The sequence below is a fragment of the Colius striatus genome, chromosome 5 (assembly GCF_028858725.1).
Source record: "Colius striatus isolate bColStr4 chromosome 5, bColStr4.1.hap1, whole genome shotgun sequence".
Classification (NCBI taxonomy): Eukaryota; Metazoa; Chordata; class Aves; order Coliiformes; family Coliidae; genus Colius; species Colius striatus.
This window is the reverse complement of record NC_084763.1, coordinates 10998142-11020327: the sequence shown is the minus strand read 5'-3', so window position 1 is coordinate 11020327 and position 22186 is coordinate 10998142. Positions and strand designations below refer to the sequence as shown.

Genomic DNA, 22186 nt, shown 5'->3' with positions numbered 1-22186 from the left:
CCTTACCAGCACATAGGTTTTCAGTTTCAAAAGGCAACTTGTGAACATTTTCTAGTCAGCAGCTTTGACATGCCTGAGCACTTTGTTATTACCTCGAGATAACAAGCTGCCCCGCTTTTCTGCTTATGAAAGCTTGTGAGAGACATAGAGGGACTAATGGCACCCCAAGGGCTGATAACGCCATATTACAGGCAGATCTGACCCCCGACTCTGGCAAATCAAGCCCTTGCACTGATTTGCCTGACACCCCGAAGACGAACAGGATTTATCTGTAATCGCTTATCCAGCCGGCCAGAGAACAAGCTGCTACGGAAACAAACGAGAAAGAAACAAAGCCTCCTGAGCCAAGGGAGCTCGCCCACCGAGGCGGCGGTGCTCCGCCATCGCGGCTCTGTGGGGCACAAGAGCCTGGCCACGCCCTGCGGCCTCCCCGCCCCGCTCCGCGGGGGGCGAGGTTTAAGGTGACGGACCACCGGAGGCAGCGACAGCGGTGGAAAGGCGCAGCGATACGCGGCTGTCCCGGCCACTGCAGCCTCCTCATTTTCCCTCGCTCGCCGAAAGCTGCCGGACGCTGCCTCCCCCGCCCCCGCTGTTCCGGGCGCGGCGCCGCCTCCCGCCCCCGCGGGGGCTGCCGTGGGCCGTGATGCCGCGGGCCGTTGTGCCTCGCCGCGCGCCGTACCGTCCGCAGCGCTCGGCTCCACGTTGGCCGCGCAGGCGCAGTAGCCGCGGCGTTCACCTGCTCAGCTGGTGGGGGCAGCCCAGGAAGGAGCGGCGGCGGCGGCGGCTCCATGGGCCCGGGGTGAGAGGGGCTCAGGCCCGCCACCGCCACCTCCCCCCGGTGCCCCTAGCCCTCTCCGCGGCAGGAGCTGCCGAGTCGTTCGGGGAGTCGTACCCCGCTCCCCTCGCCGCCGGCCCCCTCCCTCCTGCCCGCCACCATGTTCAAGAAGCTGAAGCAGAAGATCAGCGAGGAGCAGGCGCTGCCGCGCGGGGCTGGGGGACTCGCGGCCCCGCTCCCGCCGCAGGTACGGCGAGGGAGAGGAATGTCCGCCGGGCCGCTGGGAGGGGGTCGCGCCGGAGCCCTGGGCGGCTTGCCCTTTCCGGCGGGCAGCCGCTGGCCTTTCATCTGACGGGGCAGGGCTGGGTTTCGCCCGGGAAGGCCTCGGCGCCCCGCTGGCAGCGCGGGCCGTGGCGTGCGGCGGGGGCTGACGGCTCCGGGATGGGTGGCCGGCACGCGTCGCTTCCCGGCTCTCTGTCGGGCGAGACGGCTTCGCTGTAACTTTAGATGCCAACTTTGTTGTTTGTAAGCAAGCTTCCTGTCCTGGAAGTCACTTCAGAGGCTTCTGAAGCTGTTTTTCTTTCTCCGGCCTCTCTACAAAGGCTGTCTTTTGGGATAGAGTAAAGACCACAGAATCGCAGAACGGTGAGGGTTGGAAGACACCTCTTGAGATAATCTGGTCTAGCCTTCTGCTAAAGCAGGTTCCCCTCCCATCGAGTCACACAGAAACGCATCCAGGCTGGTTTGGAAACCTCCAGAGAAGGAGACTCCACACCCTTCCTGGGTAGCCTGTGCCAGGACTCCCTCACCTGAACCTGAGAAGTTTTTTCTTGTTTTTAAGTAGAACTTTTTGTGTTTCAGCTTATGCCCATTTTCTGTAGTCCTGTTGCTGAACTGAAGTGTTGCCCCATCCTCCTGACATCCACCCTTTAGGTACTTAAAAGTGTTGATGAGATCCCCCCTCAGTCTTATCCAGGCTGAACAGCCCCAGTTCCCGCAGTCTTTCCTCATAAGAAATATGTTCCAGTCCCCTGATCATCTCTATGGCTCTGCGCTGGACTCTGTCTGACAGTTCCCTGACCCTCTTGAGCTGGGAAGCGGACAACTCCAGATGAAGCCTCACCAGGGCAGAGGGGGAGGAGAACCTGCCCATCTCTTGTTTGAACAATAAACAGAATGAAACAAGCAAGTTTCTGCTTGAGTATTTAAAGGGGTGACACTCTCATATGCACTGGTTAACAATCTAGCACAGAGATCACTCGTTACCTGTTTGTCTCAACTGAATGTTTAGAGGACTGATCTGATTATCTTAACCTTATTCTTGCTTTTTTTCTGTGAAAAAATTGAAAATATAGTATAAAGGTCAGAGCAAGGCAGTTTTTTAAGTCATAATTTAATTGGCCATTTTTTTCTCTTATGTGTACTTTTGGTAAATTATTGTTTTGGGTTCTAGAAACTACTGTTTTGTAATAATAATAATGTACATTAGATATGACATGAGTTCAGAGTATCTCTGAGAGGGACAGTAGCCAGAAAAATGTTGTGATGATTTCATGCGTGTATCAAAGCAGAATAAACTCTCTACCAGTTCAAATGTGGATAGAAAGACTTTGACAGTGTAACTTTGTTTTGGCAAACTCTGTGCAGAAAAAGATGATATCTACCTATATCTCTTTGTCTTTTTGCTCGATTAAGTATCCTTTGCATCTTGGAATAGAAAAAACCCCAAACTGGTATAAACTCTGTGTCCTGTGAATGTTAAGCTATAGACAAGTAATTTGGTTAATTTTGCAAATCACTGCCTGGGCTTCATCTGACTGTAATTTGAACCACTGTGAGACCTGACACTGCACAGTCCCAGTATTACACCATGGTTTCAAAACTGCTGACATTCATTCATCTCTGTAGGGTTTTTTTTAAAGTCACTTAGACTGTCAAACAGAGACAGTATTTTTGGAAATGAATCTACTGTAAAGCTTTATGTAGCTTGTTGAGTTTTGTTTTAAGCTTTTTCATACTTTTGGACACTGGGTCTTCTGTAGTTAGTGAAGTTCAGTACATTTTTGTCAGGGGCAGTTTAGTGTCCTATCCTGAATTGACATATGTGATGAGCTTTCAGTACAATATAAAAAGGTTGAGCTGAAGAGCTTACAGATTTCAATAAGAAGCAGGTAAGTTATATTACCTTGCATGCAAATTGTAACCTGCTTAGTTCAGGATACTCAGCATGTGTGTTGAAAGGCCAGTACTTGCTGAAAATCAGCCTGGTGAATAAATTTGGGCCTGAGTGCACATGTGCACCCAACAGTGTAATACGCTGCAGTCTTTATTTGTCTGTTAAAATTAATGTTGACAAATTCCATGAAACCTAATATAAGAGCTTATGATAAATGATACTTTCACCTTGTCCACTGTGCTGTGGTCAGAGTAGATCATGTAATTCAAGAGTTGACGTGAATGGAAAGGCAGAAGCAGAAAAAGAGAACAGATTTTTATTTTTGTTTAAAATAGTTGTCGTGCAGAATTGCTTATTTTGCAGTTGCTCTCAATTTGGAACAGACCTGTAGAGATCATCTGCTCCAAACCCCTGCTCAAGCAGGTTGACGTTAATCAGGTTCAATTTGATCTTAAAAGTAAAGAGACTACTCTGCTCACTCTTCATATCTCTTTTGAAAACAGATTCTGTAAATAAGGAGGGAGCAAGAAGGTTTTAAAGTCTGCAAAATGTGCTAGAGTCTTGCAGAGTGTGCCAATATACTTTAATGACCTTACTTTTAGTAATTCAGATCCTTGAAATGCATTCTGCTTATAGAATACTCTGTTAAAATATAGATTATTATTATCTTTCCATGAGTAATTTGATAACACCGGCCATTTTTTACTTTTAAAAGACTTTTGTTTGCATTCATTTTTGCTCTTTTTCCTATACCCCATTGTACAGAGACTTTGCTCACCATCTCCTCTCTGCTCTATTCATATCTTCTGCTTTGAGACCTAGAACTTCTCATATGTAGTATCTTGAGACTGAATTTACTGACCTAAGACTGATTAAATCTGTAGGTAAAATTTCTCAAGTGCAACACTTTTGATTGAGGAGGTCTTTTTGCTTCCCATTTTCTTAATGAACAGTTAGCTAACTGATGTCATCTCTCAAAGTGAGAATACCTGTCCTCTGAAGGACACACTGGTTTCTAACTACTGACAGGGAGAGGAAAAAAAGTGCTGTTAGAATTCCGTGTGCCTCTTGGACTTAGACTTGTTAAAGATGGTCACCCGGCACATAGGGATGAAGGAAAATGGGAGATGTTCAATGCATGTTTTGCTGCTGTTTTTAATAATACTGATAGACCTTGGGCTGCCAGGCCCTTTAAGTTAGAGGACCACAACTGTGGGAGCAGTGACTTTCCATTTATTGACACTGAAATGTTAACGGACCGGCTGTATTGGTTGAATGTTTATAACTCCATGGGGCCTGATAGGATTCATCCCAGAGTACTGAAAGACCTAGCAGACGTTACACCAGGACCCTTCTCGGTCACCTAGGGAGTCTGGGGGGTCCCTGCTGACTGGAAGATGGTCAGCACTGTTCTTGTCTACAAGAAGGGCATGAGGAAGACCCAGGGAACTACAGATCTGTTAGTCTAACCTCAGGACCTGGAAAAATTATGGAGAAGATCGCATTGGGTGGTACTGAAACACCTTAAAAGAATAATTCAATCATCAGGCACAGTCGTGGGTTCACAGAGTACTGTTTAGCTAATTTAGTATCCTATGACAAGGTCACAGAAGTGGATGAAGCTGTCCAGCTGTGGGATGAGCAGATATGCAGTGTGCTGGAGAGGGAACCAGCTGAAGGGCAGAGTCCAAAGCGTTACAGTGATGGAGGCTACATCTGGCTGACAACCAGTCACTAGCACTGCTCCTAGCAGTGAGGGCTCTATTCCAGGGCTGTTCTGTTCACTCTTTATCAATGACCTGGAAGCAGGAGTTGAATGCATGGTTTTCTGGTGACACCAAACGGGGAAGTGCTGTTGATTCTTGAGGGACAAGAGGCCTTGCAGAGGGACCTAGGTACATTGGAACAGTGGGCAATCACCAATAGCATGAAATGGAACAAGAACAAATCAGGATGACACCAGTCTAAACTGGGAGAGGAGTGGCTGGAGAGCAGCCCTACAGAAGAGGTGCTGGTTGGCAGGAGGCTCAGCAGCAGTCAGCAGTGTGTGCCCTGGTAACCCTGAAGGCAAACCCCATCCTGGGGTGCATCAAGCACGGGATGACCAGCTGTTGCAACGAGGGGCTCATCCCCCTGCACTCAGCGCTGGTGCGGCCTCACCGTGAGCATCATGTGCAGTTCTGGGCCCCACCACTGAAAAAGGAGGTTAAGGTCCTTTAAAGATGTCCCGAGAAGGGCACCAGAGCCAGGGAAGGGGCTGGCAGATGTGTCCTCTGAGGAGCTGCTGAGGACACAGGGCTTGTCCAGTTTGGGGAGAAGGAGGCTGAAGGGGCACCTCCCTGCTCTCTACAGCTTCGTGATGGAGGGGTTATGGAGAGGGAGGTGCTGAGCTTTTCTCCCAGGGACCCAATACTGGGACACACATGAATGGTTCAAAGCTGCATCCCTCAGAGGAGGTTCAGACTCAAAAAGACATTTCTTTACTGAGAGAGTGATCAAGCCCTGGAACAGGCTTCCTGGAGAGGTGGTCAATGCCTCATGGCCTGTCAGTGCTGAAAAGGCACTTGTCAATGCTTTTCATACTGCACTGGTTGGCCCCAAGGTGGTTAGGCAGTTGTACTAGGTTATCCTAATAGGCCCTTCCAGCTGTACTATGTGTTTGTTTCATCATCAGTGTTCCACCCCACCTCATTTGCGTAATAGTGGTTTGTTGCATAAGGTCAATGGACGTGATTACCATGGAGCTTAGTGCCACTGAAATGGCTGTAAATGGACAACCGTGTGGCAGAAAATGGTAGAACCATTGAGAAAAGATTCAGGAGAGAAGCACTCCATCTAAAATGGTGAAATGGTGAAGCCATCTTTCCTCTGTATGGTGAGGGCCAGAATCCTTAATCCCTGGTAGTTAGTTAGGGATTGGGAATAAAGGATAGAAAGTGGGCTATCGACATGAATGGATGCAGATTGTTTCTTAAACCCTGTGAATACTTTTGGTGTGAGAATTTTCAACAGGATATAGAGCTGTCATGGTGAATGATTATCTGGTAGTAGGTGAGGTATTTGACTTCTGAGTGGTATTTTGAAGTAGGAACATTTGTCCACTTGGTCAGACCTGCAGCTATGACTGATTTTGCAGTAATCTTGTGTTTTGTGTTATAGTGCCTATTGGATAATGCGTTAGTATCCAAATTTTATAAAACGTACCTGTAGTTTTTGGCCATAAAGCAAGTGTAATGCTCTGAAAAATTGTCCTTTTGGTAATATCTTTTTCAGCAGTCTGATACTTTGTCAATTGTGTTTTAAAACACTCCACTCTGTCTTGTGAGACACATTTTTCAAGATAGAATTTATGTATGCAGCTTGAATGATGGTGCTGCAACAGTGTTAAAAGGATATGTTGTAGTTACTTTTCCTTTTTTTTCCTTGCAACAGTTTATTAATTCTAGTTATACTGACTATTCTGAATAAGAGATCTTACTACTTTCTTTGTACATGAAAGCTTATTGGTATGTTCATGTTCATTGCATTTATACTGAAATTTTAAGATTTTGAAGTATGAGGCTGGCAAGGTAGTTTTGGGTTGGTGTGGCTTGTTGCAACCTCTCTCAGAGGGAAATTCAGTAGATATTCAGTGCTAACAGGAACAAATTCATATTGACATCATAAAAGGTCCTTCTTATGCCTTTTATGTTTAGATTCAATTTTATAAGTATATCTTCTTATTATTTTGTTAGTTGTTTGGAGTTTTTTGTTCATTTCTTAAAGTAATTCTCTAAGTAAGTGATTGAATCCCTGTCACTTCACAAAACTTTTAAATCTTAACCAACCATACTGTGTTCCTAAAGTATTAAGAGGCTTGAGTTTCTAATCTGGTCCAGAGTCAGAGGACTGTAGTCAGAAATAAAAAAAAACAACTAATGCTTTTGCATGCTGTCATGGCTGATTCATGACATTCTGGAGACTGTGTAGTAAAGTAGAACTTTTTGCAGACAGTAAATGGAACTGGTTGTTTTATTTAGAAGGAAGATCTATACCAGTCTTTACTGAGACATTGTAGTTGTTAATTTTTGAAGTAAATTATGATATTGAATAATTTGTTTGGGGATTAATATTATTATTTGTCGATATATGTGATCTCTGTATAGGTCCCTTACAGATCACCTCCACCACTTGCCAAAAGGAGGACAGCCTCATTTACAGGTCAGGATGATGAAGGCACTTCGACACCAGACAAAGAGGTCAGTTGAGAACTGTTTTTCTGTATTTTTCAACTTTTAACTTAAAAAAACAAAACCAGTTAACTTTGTAGTCTTGATTAAGGTTTTTTTTTGGTTCCTCAGTCTCACTATTTGCTTTGCATTTGTGGGTTTGAACAGGCTAATTTTTAGGTTAAGTACTGAAGTGTTTAATGTTAGTAAAAAACCAATTAAACTATAGTGGTTAACCCTTGTGTTGGGAAACCTTTTAACATCTTCAGGTCTTAAAAACTTACACCTGAACTGAACTCAGTAAGATAGTGGGACAGAAGTTACATTCAGAGAGGCTAACTTTGTTTTCTATGTCTTTTCAACAAAAGTCAGCTAAGTGCACAGGTAACTTGAGGTAGATGACCCTAAAGGCTTAAAATGAGCTCTCATGAATTTTTCAAACCATACCAGTAATTATTATCAAATTGAAAAAAAAAAACAAAACACCCTGAAAGAAAAAAAAGGACAAACAAAAAATCCCAAACTAAACAAACCAATAAATTAAACTGAGTCTAAATTATAAATCATAAAATATGAACATCATTGTCAGGATGATGAATAAGCATGACTTGCATCATAGAGCAAACAGAGGAGACAGTCAGTAGTCATCTCTTTTCATACTGAGTGCTATGGCTTTTTTGAAAAGGCTTGATTAATGAAGGAAAAAGAAAACCAACCTGAAAAAGCCCTGACTTAGTGAATGGAAAAATAGGCCAGTGAAGTAAAGCAAGGATCTTCTGTGAGTCTGTGAACTCTATCAGAGGAAATGGTGACTTTCTAGCTAGAAAATTCAGTTGCTGGGTTTTGGTACTAAAAAGATGTGTCTTCATGAAGAGGGCCAATCCACTTTTATTTTTAACACCACATTTTCTCCAAGAGATGATCAGCTATACCCAAAACTTGCCTTAGATTCCATTATGAGTGCTACTATGGATTACAGGTTGTCAGACTGCTTCTTGCGGTTATAATAGAACTGAAAGGAACATAACCTCATGATTTGGTTTTGTATTTTACAAGTGCAGTATTGAGTTTTCTAATACATGCTCTTTTTGTCAACTGTTTATATATATATATATATATATATATATAAAAATATAAAATATGGCTTCCAACTGTCCCTGGAGAGAGGTTTTCTGTTAACTGATCCTTCATAATGTCAGCAAGCAATGTCACTCAGGATAAATTATTCAATATTTCAATAAGGAGTATTTGCTGTGGTCTTTCTTTGTGGGATTGTTTTGTTCTTCTTGTCACAAAAAAAAAAAAAAAACAAAAAAACAAAAAACAAACCTACATTTCTAGTCTTGATGCAGAGTACAGAAGTGGCATATTGCCACATGAGAACTACCCCTGTGGCCTAAAAGGAGTGAGTTGGTGCCAAGAGTTTTTGTCATCAGTGACCAGTGCAAACACAAAGATTACCTTTAAAAATATATATATATATATATATCTCTAGAGGTTAAAGGACTGATTGTCAAGGTTTTCAGACTTCGTAAGCAGCAAAAGCTTAGTGGATTATGAAATACTAAAGCCATGAGGCACAGTGATGTTTCTCTGTGTGACTCATTCACTGCTTTTGTCTGTCATTAACTTGGCCCTGCCTACACAGAAGGAAGAAATTTTCTTCACTTTTTGGTGGGAAATAATAAAGGGAAAGATTAAATGGTAACACTCAGAGCTTTTATTATACAAGTAGCAAATGCTTTTCTGCTCAAACAGTAAAACTCACACACAGAGTTCAAGGCAGAACATTTTTCCTTAACTTGTATTTATTTTTGAGGATGACTGCTTTTATTCCAGGTCTGAAAAACATATGAGCCTGAAGGCTTACCTTCTTTTTCAATTTTATCAATTGATTTAGTAAAAAACCCTAGTTTTCTTCAAGAATCAGACAATGCATTTAAAAAAACAAATACATTTCCTACCTGGAAAGTTGGGTGCTAATTGTATGTCACCTGTTTGTATTTGTGCTTTCTGTACTGTTTGTCATTTCTGTGGAGAGCTACTTTTTGTCTTGTAGTCCTTCATTAGATTTTTGTTGCCTCCCAGCAGACTTTTCTTCAGACTGCTCATCCAGGCAAACAGAAGCATAGAATTTCCCACAGGACGTGCCAAATTATGTTGGAAGAACATTATACTCTAAATACAGTGGTTATACTGGAATGATCGGAGAGGCAGAAGGAGAAATAAGATTAAGGATAGGAACAGAGTACTAAAAGTGACCTCAGGTTTACATTTACCCCAGAGTTTAGGGAACTGCTGTTAGAATTATACTTGTGAAACACAGAATCGTTTAGGTTGAAAAAGACCTTAAAGATTGAGTCTTGCTGTTAACATCCTATAATTTAATCAATTTAATCAATTTCATTAATCAAGACCAGAAATCTTTCTCCAGATAGTTCTCGTAAATGTTATCAGAATGATTAAAAGCAAATGTTCTTTGAAATTTGTTTGTTGGATTAGATTTTTATAAAGTTTACTTCATCAGTGGTATTGTTATACTTGAAAAAGAAGCAGATAGTACAGACTATCTCTGAAAATATATGCCCTGATTATATGGGTGCATTGTGTCTTTTGGTGGGTGCTTTTTGCGGTGTTCTCATTCGATCAGGCTGGTGTTTTATGTACAGATGCAATGGCATTACAATGAACTAAAGTTGGACAGTGTTTAATACACTGAAAGTGTTTGGTTTTTGAAGAGCATCTTAGACTGAAACATTCTTGCAGTACATGAATAATTGCTAGACCTTTCAGTACTGAAAGCTAAGCAAAATTACAGTGTTTTTTAGCCCTCTTCTATGTTCACTGTCCTCCCTCGGGCCTGTTACATTTTAATAGGTCATGGTTTGGGATTTTTAAGTGCTGGAATGTCAAAGTTGCAAGGTTGCATGTAACTATTTATTTTAGCTCGGAATGGTTTTAGAATAAAAACAATTGCAGAGGGAATTACAGTTGCAAAGGACAGCATTAGTGTGCCCAAATAATTATAAAAAAAGATGCAGGCAAATAATTCTGCTTAATATTCTGCAGTGATAAGGTGTTTTTTGAGTTTTGTCAAACATTCTTAGTTTAAAAAACCAAACTTGTATGTTCTTTTCATGGAATACTCTTGCCTACTGCCGCCTTCAGCTTTTTTAGTGGAGCTGTGGTTCTCCAGAGGCAGTGTTAGAGAAGCTCAGAATTTTTTTCATGTAGAAGGAAAAAGCAGAAGCTTGTTTAGTTTTGTATTCTCTTCTTTCAAGTAGCCCATAAAATTAAGACTACAGTGTGAAACAAAAGTATGTGTTGGTACTTCCACAGAACTTCTTCACGTAATTTGCGTATCAGATGCTTTCTGAATTGGTCTTGATGCCATTTGAAACAGCTCTGGATGATTAAAACATTCTTACTTGATGCTTCTGGTCTTTTCTAGGGAAGAATAGTGTTTGTTTTTCAAAGTGTTACTGGATTGGCTCTTGAACAGCATTTTAGGTGAAATACATCAGTCATATTCAATATGGTTCTTAGAAGTTCAAAATTCTCTTTCTGTAATACACTTACGTACAAGTTAAGCTCACCTGCAGAAGATAATAAAGCTTATTTGGATCCCTCAACTGAGAGCAAGCAGCTGATAGCTTGCAGTAGATGACATGCCAGTTGTGCCAACCCAAGTATCATTCACTTCCTCATGAGTGTTGTGGAAGTGACAGCAGAGCATAATATATATAGCTCTTCTCAGAGCTAAGGATAAACTAGTCAAGGTACTTTTGAGTCTCACTTTAGTGCTATATAATCAGTGATTAATTAGAATGCTTTTATAACGTGGACAAGTAAAGCTGAAACAATATTCCTTCAGCATGTTTGTTAATGTTACATCTTTCCCGTTTCTATACTTAAAGTACATCTAAATAGACATTGCTATGCAAAGAATGGTAGTGGTTCAGCTGTGTCTCTATCTTTTCCCTTTCTGACATGCAGAAGTAGAACTAATTTTGAAGGCTATAAAACCTGTTTTTTATATAAACCCTGGATTTCATTACTCCTGATGTTTACACCAGCATGTTTAGATTGCTCATCAGAGTGAAAAATAAAATGGGAAAGAGTTGTTGAATTTCTGTACTCCCTTTTTTAGAAAATGCAGTTCTGCATTCTTAAATCCAGAGTCTTTTATAATTGAAGAGAGAAACCTTAAACTTTCAGCTCTTCCTTCAGTTTTTGTTCTAATCCCTGGTGACAGTATGGATGAGGCAAAATAGGTTATGTTGCAAATTGCAGAAACCTTCTATAAGTAAATATTTGTGTAAATCAACACACTACTGAATTAGTTTCAACTTATTTTTTTCTGACATTCCCTTAGACAAATAACAACAGTAATTAATTTATTTATGTTACTGTGGGGAATTAGTTACTTGTCAGTAAGGGTTGAAACTCTAAACCTTGAGCCTGAGAGCTGACATCCCCCACCTCTTTTACTAGCTTGCCTCTTAGACGAGCTTTTAGTCTAATTGCCTTCAAAGCTTTGAATCATTAACATACTGCAAGTACACATAAACCATTACAAAGTGTGTGACTTTCCCAATTTGCTTGGAAACAAGCTAATCTGAAATTTGGAGCCACCAATTATCTTCTTTTTCTCTGAAAGGGAATAATGACTGCCTTTAGCAATCAAACATATGTTATATGTATGCAACATGTAGATTCAACTACTGCCATCTCCAGAGCAATGAGACCTGGGGCAAACTCTAGTCCCTGTTAAATTCAGGCTTTTGTTTCACAACATGTTAAGGAAGGTCTTTGATCTAGGGATTGTGTGTACTTTTGCCTTTGTGCCCCATTCATCAGAATCTTATAAAAGAGAGATTTGACCATGATAATTCTTCAGAGCAAGGAGAAATAGCAAGAATAATATGAAACAGTTGGTTCTGGAGTTCACAAAGTCCATAAAGAACAAGTAAGACTGCTAAACCTAGGCCAAACCTGAGGACTATAAAAACACTTTGGAATTCTTGAAATGCAAAGGTTATTTAAAAAACTACTTTATGGATTGTTCTTTGGTAACACTGGAGGAAACACAGCATCATCTGATGTCTGGCTTCATCACCTAGTTTACCTCACTTGTAACTTTCTCTCCAAGGTAGAAATATTTGTTAGTTAGCAAGATTTTACTTGCTAAAAAAAAAAACCCCACACTTAAATATTGTGACAAAAGATCAGCAATATCATAGCCTTAGTTTGGTACCTGAGATTAAGGTTGGTATGGAGTAGGGAGTTCATTTACCCTGGAGTATGTTTGAAATAGAATGTTGGAAGATGTTAGTGGGATTTCTGAAGCAAGCTTCAAGTGTGATTTGGTGGCATTCAGAGGACTGGAGAAGGTTAGTTAGATTATTCACATAATCTTTGCATGTTCTGTATATTTTCAATATACTTCAGCCCAGTTGCGCTCCTTACTTGTCTGGTTTTACTGATAACATTACTGGCATAGTGCTAATGTGGTGCTATGGATAGACAAAATAGCACCAGATGTATTTGATGTTTCTGAATCTACTGAGGTAATTCAGAATGGGTTTTAGGCTAGATCCTGGAATGCAAGACTCCATTGTGTAAATACTTATATCTATTTCATTTTGGCAGACTAGCGGGTTGTTTCTTGCCTTTTTTCCAAGCATGAGTGAGTCATTTTTAGTGACTTTTAATACCCTGCCTCTCTTCCTTCAAGTTAACTGCACAGCAAGTTTTAAAGCCATACTGAATTGTTGATTAATTTTAAAAATGCAGATGACAAACACACGTATATCTTGGAAAGCATTAGGTAATGTAATTATAGGACTCTCTAGACAGCTCTGCCTGTAATTTAGCTGTAAAGATGTAGCAGGTAATGAGCTGCTGGAGTAACAAAAATACAGTGAGCACATACTTTTGTATTTTCATACTTGGGTACCCAACATCCATGAATGGAGGCTGAACTCAGTAATGAGAAGATGCAGACGCTTCTAAATGTGCTAAGGAGATGACACTCTTTGACCATGACTGAATATATCCTGTCTTTGGTAGCTGTTTGAAATGTGAAACTCTTGTCTTGGCTGATATGGGGGCAAATATTTTGTGATTTCGTTTTGGTAGTGTGTACTGTTCTACCTCAGGATTGTTATGTTCTGCTCTTCTTTCTAGGATTGGCTCCTTTTGTGCTTGCCTTTACTCAAGCAACAGTAGGGTGAAGTTGAAATGGTTTAGTGATATTCTTACTTCAGGGTTCTGACCAGCATCTCTAAAATTCAACAATAATGTTAATGGTATCCCACTATCTGTGTAAACTATTAAGTTATGATAGAGACTGTGGCGTTATATGTCTGCAGGCTCAAGCAGTGCTACATCACCTTATAGTCATTAGCTTTTTTCCTGTCTCTCAAAACCATAGCAGTTAGTAATGTGGCTTGCCATTTTTTAGGCTGTGGATAGCCTGGATCTTCTGATCTTGCTAAAAAGGAGTGACATACACTCCCTATCAATTGTATACCAGATAGTTTGAGTGAATTTTTCCATTGTTTACAGCTGACTGTCATCTTATCCACCTTTTTTCTTCATATCTTTCATCTCTAGGAATTTTAAATCTCTGCTTTGATGCTGAGTTGATAAAATTACTAATTCAACTTGTGGTGATTTTACAAAATAGTCTCCTAGGTGTATGAAAAGTGTTGTAAGGATTTTTTTTTCAAATATAGTTAGAATTGTAGTGTATAAGAGCACAGGAAGATAGTAAAAAACAAGTAATTTATATTGTTTGTAACTAAAGTACTGATAGAATTTTTAGAATAATGACTTTTTCCTGTATAACTGAGAGCAAAGAAGGCTCAGTGGTACCTGAGGACAAGTCATCCACAGAATTTTTGTAAGAAATTACAATATCAGTGTCCGGATCCTTATCTTTGGCTAAACTAGGAATTTTTATTTTTTACTTGTGTGTTTGTTTACTTCTAAATGATCAAAATTGTATTTTGGCTGTTCTGAAATGATCGAATGCATAGTTTCTGTTCATATCCTGCCATTGCCAATGTCTATTGTCTCCAACTGCTGTACTGTTTATGATGATTTTAATAGTGTGGGAAAACTGAGTAGAATCATGCAACGTTCTTTAACTTAGTACTTCATTTATTTTCATTTTCCTACTTTTTGCATTGAATGACAGCTGCTAGCTGGGATGATAGCAGAACCTGCTTTTCTCTCTGAGTATACTATCTTTGCTTTGGATCCCACCAAACAACCTAAGCCACAGAGTGACAGTGTGGTGAGTCCTCCCACCCCTCTTAGTGATGCCTTTAGCAGGGGGAGGAGAGTACTGTACTAGAAGGCAAACTTAGTGTTGCTTGTGGCTTGTTCTCACAGAGGCATCTATCTTAACTACCCTGTTGCTAACCCTGCACTAAATTTCACGGAGGTAGTACCTGATAGCTCCTAGCTGGTGTGTGCTGTATGATGTGAATTTATTGCAACATTAAATAATTAACACGTTCTGTTACACAGGTAATCATACCCTACACAACTTTTGAGTAGTTGTTGCACAAGCTTGTACATTTGTTGTATAGAATTCATTAATGCCACTGAAAGTTTTTGCTTTTATGTATGTCTGTATGTATTTCAAGATAAATGAATATGTTAAATATTGAGATTGTTTTGGTCTAAAAATTATATGCTTTTTCCTGTGTCCAGTGAAAGTCACACAATGTCATTTACTACTAATGGTAGCAGGAAATAGTTATCTCATGGACACTGAAATTCAGCTACTTGTAGTTGGCAACATGGCAACTTTTATTATGGAGACAAATAGTCTCTTCTTTAATAATTGGATTTTGTTTAAAATATATTTGTTTGACTGGAAATATTGTTTTCACAATTTACAAATGGAGAAGCTTAGTGAGAAGAGAACGAGTAGAGAAAAAGCAGCAAGGATAGGGAGGAAAGCAGCCTTCTACTTTCTAACATACACACATACAAAGCTGAATTCCTCTCATTATTGTCAAAGGATGGGGATGGCATCTTTCACATGCTTCAGAGGCATGGAATTCCTGAGCCCAGAGTGATTCAAAACACAATGATTTTTTTTAGAATCTCAGCTGCTCCTTATACTTCATGATTTCTTTGCTTTTCTAGTTTAGCAAATACTTTTTTGCTGCTCATGCAGAGGCTGGAAATAACAAGTCACTGAAAGCTGTAAGAGGATAGAAATATGATAAGCAGATGGGCATAGCACAACATGGTCTTATCTCTCTCAAGCTAAGCAAGATTGGACTGAAACTGTGATTAAAAAGATTATCTGTGTAAAGTCTTCCTTTGTTTATAAAAGGTTATGCTTGTTTAGAGCACAGATCGGTTATGTCTTAGAGCTCCAGCTCAGTTACAGTGCTCTCAAGATTGAACTTTTTCCTGGGGAGCAAAGAGGACGTTCAGACTGTGCTGAAATCTGTAGTCCTGAAATAGTTACTAGATTTCAATTTTTTTTTTCAGTTCTAGGCATTTTGACCATAATCCAGGTCCAGGGGTAACTACTTAATGTTTCACTGCAAATTTATGTAAGCTTTTCTACACTTAAACCAGTAAAGAGTTGTGGGCTATTTTTGTCTACGCTACAGAGTATCCCTAGTACAGTTACATTTCCAGAAATGTACTTTGACTAATTCTCAGATGTTGTCTTTGTTATCTTTTAGTTTATACTTTAGTTGCAGGAGTCACTGGCTTGCATATTTATATGCAGGGCTGCATATATAGCAAAGAATTCAAATGTAAGAGTTACCATTAATGTGTTAGCAATGTGTATTAACAATCCATTACCTGTAAATTAGAACTTTTTGAAAACTCTAGAGCTGTACTCTCAACACTAAGAATTGGGGAGAAGAAAACAGTGACTTAAAAGTTCATAGGAAAGAAGGGGGTCAATTATATACAAATATATGTTAAAAACCCCATAGCTTGGGAAACCTAGGTAAACTGAAGATGCAGGGGAGGCAAAGTTTCATCAACACACACAAATGCATGTTAATTCTGCTGAAACATTCCAGCCAGTATCTTAACTGTGTATCCAAAAAAGTGAGCACCATAAAGAAGTGACTGTAATTGTGGAATTTTTGATATAGGTGAAGTTAGTATTAACCGTTTACTAACTAAACTGCATGGATTTTGTTGCATGAAGAAGCAGTTAAAATATTCTTGGACAAAGAGATGCTTTAAAGGAAAAGTAAAGGAAAATGAGGAAAGAAACTGTGTACTAAGCTCAGCTTCCTTCCTCGATAATTTACTTGATTTTGGAACACCTGAGGAGGAAGGAGAACAGTGAAATGCTTTTACAGGCAGATGTTTAAGCTTTCACTTTTTAAACTTGTGAACCTACTTATACTTTTCAGAAATAAGTAAGTTGAATTAGTTTGCATTTCAAAAATAAGGAAGTGAGGAAGTACAAGTGTTACTAGAATGCCCTAAGATGCTCCAGTTAAAACCAGGCACTGGTTTATGTATGCATCGTAGCAAAATATAGCCTTTTAATAAGAGATTGTAAGTATAGATCTCTTTTGATAAAGATACAGGTGTGCATGTTCTGTGGATTAATGGAGGAAGGACTTCTTTTATTCTCCAGAAACCCTGATCTAACTCCTGGGTTTATGACTTTCAAAGCAGCAGCCTGTGCTCTGTGATTTGAGTTTTGCTGGAGCATCTCTTAGGGCTTTACAAAGGCCAGAGCTTTCAACTCTTCAAGCCTCATGAATCCATACTTACTTACAGCAACTTGCATTCATCCTTACCTTTTGCTGTGTACACACCTTAATATAACCCTTTGCCTTAAAGCACAGTGACTGAGAATTGCAACAACTAGATACCTGTAGGGATCCAGTTTTTTATAGAATAGATTACCTATATCCCTTTTATGATTTGTGCCAATAGGAAGCCTTATCGCAAATATAGTTATATTTCTATTCACACAGATTGGTTACAAAGATGTCAGCACAATTATCAGGACATTTTTAAAAGTGGAGACAGTAGTTTGAGTTTCAAAATGGCATTTTTAAAGGATCTTCATAGATCCTTAAATGGCAGCATTTTAGGATCATCATAAAAAAAAGAGTATCTATATTTCTTATCTTCATAAACACCTTATTAGATTTAATAAATTGGCTTAATCTTATATTTTGAAATCCATCTCATATAATGCATAATAATGTAATGATATTATTAAATTATTCTTACTAATTAGATGTGCAAGCCCTCCATACTTCCCTTGAATTCTTTTTATTGGGCACCAGAATAATACATGTTTTTTGAAAGAAGTGTTTGTAGTTAGTTTATAATTCTTAGTAAAGTATTTGTCTTCCTCTCTTTTCAGTTCAGTACTAGCACAGTAGATGCTTTCTAAATTCTAAAGCAGAAGATAAATTTAGATTTTGATTGCCCTTACTACTAACTTTCCAGTTAGGAAATTAAAAAGCACAAGTAATGGAGCTGAGAATTAAATGTGAGAGTGCTATAGTTTAAAACCCAGTAAGAACGTTTAATCCACTGGGAATAAATCCACCAGGGCAGGATAGTGCTCTAAAGCAGAATGCAGATGTTGTAGAAGCCAGGTGAGATGCCATTTCCAAATCCAAACACAATTCTTTTATGTGTGGTTACTGCGTGTTTTGCTTTGTCTGAATCCGGGTGACTGTTCATTTCTCTGGATTCCTTAACTGACTGGATTTCTCTTTCTTCTGAGGTTTTTTTGTACTTCCACAAGTTTGCCCTACTTGAAACCTTTCTGAAGCCCTTTACCGTCAGTCATTCCTCTTCTATGATTATGTTCATCTATGTTTACCTGCACACAGGGTAGGAGCTGCGAGTATCATAGCAGATATGTGGATGATTATGATGGATATTTTAGCTATATCTGCACCTTAGATTTTACAGCTTACATATTATTATTAGGGTATACCTTGATTAAAAATATATGTGTGTATATATATATATAATACTGGTTTTAGCTGAATTCCTCGTACTTTGTTCATATGTTTCAGTGCTTTGTTTCCTTTGGAAAAATTGGATTCCAAAATGATGTTTTGTTGCTTCATTTTAACCTGGTTTAAACAGCAGAAAACCATCAGGATTTATACAGATTAGAAAACACCCAAACACAAGACACAAGACAAATAGGATAGACGGAGTAGGAACAGAAATGCCGGAAGTCTATGGGGAGAAAAAACACACCTAAACCAAACCAAAAAGACTCTACCCAAACAAACCACAAATGCAAAACTGTTGTTCTCTCTTGTGTTGGTTTTGGTTTTTTGGTTGGTGTTTTTTTTGTTGTTGTTTTTCTTTGGGAATGCAGAGAAATGTACACATGAAGTTTTGCCCAGGATGTTTTTTCTGAAAGTCTAATTTTCCCGTGCTTGTTTGGAGTCTTAAACAGCTCATTACCAGCACCATTTTCCAGGTAGTTTCCACTTGCTCCGAATGTACTTAGAGAAAGTCAGTGTGATTCCACTCTTACTCCCATTGACTGTAAAGCAACACTGGTCATCAGTTAGATTTTTCCTGCTATCATTTTGTCTTTTTGATGTTTCTTGGATTTGTGCATAAATGTTAGATAAATAATCATGAATAATTTACTTGATGTCGATGTTTGCAGATGTCTCATACTAATCCACGCACACGTAGCTAGCTGCTTTGTAGTGCTGTATATTGCAGCAGCCTGTTTGGAATTTAACAAACTAGCTTGTTTGCATGAAGACCTCTTAATAAACATTCAAAAGTACTAAAAACACAGACAATGAAAAAGCACAGATGCTAGTTGTAGGAATCAGTTAATTACAGTCCTTATAATTTATTCTAATAGTTGTTTTTCCTCCCATAGTCCGAAACTAAGCAACTCCTTGGCAGATTCACAGAAACAGATGGAAGTGAACCAGCGTCCCCGCAGGTATGGGGGTGGTATGGGGGGCTTATTTCCTCCTTCACTGCCTGATTGTGTTGTTTTGTCTTAAGTCCGTAGTGTGTATCTTCATGCTGGAGTAGGGATGACAAGTGCTTGTCTCTTGGGATACTCGGGTATTTTGTTTGTGTGTAATCCCATTAGTTGGTATGAAGTATTGTCAGTGACGTGTAGAGAGTTTATTGTAGATATGGCATGCTGCTAATAAGATGCATTGAGGTGCATCTTATTGCTCTCAGACACAGCCAGCACTGGATAAGGAGTGTTAACTTTCCTTTCAAAAGTTGAGGGCATATTGCATGGCTAGAAAGCTAATTTTTAGGTGAAGAAAAAGAACTAATAGGCTTAAAAAAAAAAGCCACTGGTGATGAAGGTGGAAGTCCTTCTTGAATATGCTTCAGAAAAAGTTTAGCTTGGTGGAGTGGGATTAGCAGCAACTTCTAGCATGCTCGTCCCAACATTTGATTGTGGGGGCAACATTGTGCAGTAGCACTCCCAAACCACTTCTGCAGCAGCATGTGGTACTATAGCACAGAAGCTCTCGGTTTAGAACAGTAGAAGTGCTTTAGCAACATAAATCAATAATTGCACTTTATGTAAAGATCAGAAAACCAATAAACCAAATCAAAAGAGCTGTTTCAGATGGCATGCTAGAGCTATGTCGTACACAGACTTTTACAATGAATTTGTTGTCTTACTCATAGGAGAACATCTTTGTATCTTTGAGGTAAATACAGTCTTCTGTTTAATACTTCAAGCACTGAGTCACACAATTATTTTTTCTTTGGGACAACAGTAAATGCAACTATTTATTTTAGTTACGTATTCTTTTTAAAGATGTTGCACAGAAATACATTCTTTAAGAAGTTCAAATCAGAGCTGTAGGTTATGGGATTTAGTTGCTGTCTGAAATTGACCACACCTGGTAGTTGCATGCTTGATTTTTCTGCACAAGGAAGTAGTTCTTCTGAGGGAGTGGTAGCTGTTTGATGTCATGCATGTGTTAAGGAGCTGTCGTTCCTTTGCCCAGGTCAGATCTCTGTATCCTGGGCTTTTGTGTGCCTATTTACAGTACAGGATCTTGCTTGAAATTTTTGTAGCTGTCAGCTCTGGGTCCCCTCGATGATGTCTTTGTTTTAAAGAGTCCCTGTTTCATCCTTTCTTCTAAGGGCTCCCTGGTACGAGCTTCTTCATTGAGTCGCCTGGACTTGGATGCAGCCAGTCTCACCTTTGGTCCACCTTCAGACGTTGAAAGTGAAACAGAAGAGCCTCCAGGAAATACTGACAGCCTCAGCAAAGAACAATTGTTGCAGCAGCTGCACAGGATGAAGCGCAGTTTGGGCAGCTATAGGGGAAGATACTCTGAGGTAGGCAATATTGTGACTCACTTAAGGTGGAGAGGGGAAAAAGATGAGGCTAACAGGTACTGCCGGAGTGGATAATCTTTTTGTTCTGCTATCTGGACCAAATGGATCAACTCATGGCTAACAGGTCTAGTTATTTTTGGACTAGGTGAGGCAAATGTTTCTCTGATAATAAGATGTGGAAATCTTTTTGTTACCTTCTTTATAAATAATTTCATGTTGTCAACAGTAGAGATGATTTAGTAGTTACTCATACGGAATATGCCCATGGTAATTTCCACAGAAAGCCTGTAGCAATGGGGGGAGCTCAGAGCAGACATGAGCATTGCTTGCACTCACCTGACAGCAAAATGACTTTTCTTCTGAAACTTGTCCTTGAAGTACACAATGTATAATCCATGTCACTACAATGGGCAAGTGATTTGTTTTCTATTAAATAATTTCCACTCAGTTCAAGAACTGTCTCTTTAGCTATTTCAGTGAAAACCAGTGATATGAGTAGTTTTGCTATTCATTTACCAATTCTTGGGAAAAGTAAAGCTTTCCAAGTGGTGACATTGCATAATTTTTTGAAGTATGTGTATGTTTTGCTTTAAAATTGTTTGCACTTTTTTTTTTACAGTTCTTCAAATGTTTGCTGCCCTCAAATACAAAAATCCCTGTATACACTTTTGGCTGCTACTGTCAAAATCTCTGGAAACTAGATGTGTATATGGCAATTACAGTATTTAGTATATGCCTGAAAAGATCATTTGTCTTCCATTAATTCAGGAATTGTTATCTTCCATTAATTTTTCATTCTTTTCTGGCCAGTACAGGAAGATACAAATTTTTGAACTTTATAAACGGTGTTGCCAAAAGCATTTTCAGTTTGTATGTTTGGTTTGATTTTTTTAATGTAGTCTATCCAGCAAGTCTTAATTTTCTCTAACAAAATCTCTATAGTTTTTTTTTTCTGGTTTTATATATTTCTTTAGTTGGGGAAAAAATGTTTTGCTGTATTTTGGAAGAAAGTAGTTTCATCTATAAGGAGAGTCTAAGCTGTAAAAGCTTTTTTTAATTTAAAGTAGCATCTCAAAAACTATGGCAGTGGAAACCATCCATAGTAGTTTTAGATATCTTTAAAGTGCAAAATAAGTATGACTCTGAAATTAAAAGTCATTTTCAATTCTGAAAAATCCTGATTTATTTTAAATAGGAATTTGAAGCCATATTTTGACTTAAATTTTTCCGACTTTCATATTTTGGATTTGTTTTCCTTGAATTTTTCAGCAATTTGAAATCAAAATATTACAGCTCTGAGTACCATTATGCTACTTCAGCTTTGGGCAGCTTAGGCAATTGGTCATCGAATTTTTCATTAAACTAAATTGCACAGTTACAAAGTCCTTTTGTCAGCTTACAATGACAAATATTTTCCACTTCCAGTATTTCTTTGTCTGATAGATATCTGCAAAGCACATGGGGTGAGAACATTCAGTATTACACAGGCCTGATTTTGCTGGACTTGTAGGTGTATATTTTAACACTTACTCATTGAGAACTTAATTTTATTGAAACTCTCTGGGATGTGTACTCTTAAAAATGTACATCCCTGAGGGGTAGCTGTCTGGGGTGTAGTTGTCTTCTATATAGTTGGATTTTTGACTGCCTGTATTGAAGACTGACTGTTCTTAGAGATCCATTAGTCAA

At 39.2% G+C, this 22186-nt stretch overlaps 1 protein-coding gene across 2 annotated transcripts in view; it reads left to right on the top strand.

The window, feature by feature from the left end:
* The first annotated feature begins 662 nt into the window (after nt 1-662).
* Nucleotides 663-22186, top strand: part of GOLGA4 (golgin A4) — a 69333-nt gene continuing 47809 nt past the window's right edge. Inside the window, exons 1-5 of one of the 2 annotated variants that reach the window (XM_061996189.1) lie at nt 663-1022; nt 7097-7189; nt 14364-14462; nt 19053-19118; nt 20300-20497. In XM_061996189.1, coding sequence (XP_061852173.1) covers nt 936-1022; nt 7097-7189; nt 14364-14462; nt 19053-19118; nt 20300-20497 — 543 coding nt within the window. In that variant the 5' untranslated portion in view covers nt 663-935. The remainder of the gene's footprint in view (nt 1023-7096; nt 7190-14363; nt 14463-19052; nt 19119-20299; nt 20498-22186) is intronic. The other variant, XM_061996188.1, reaches the window with a different exon arrangement.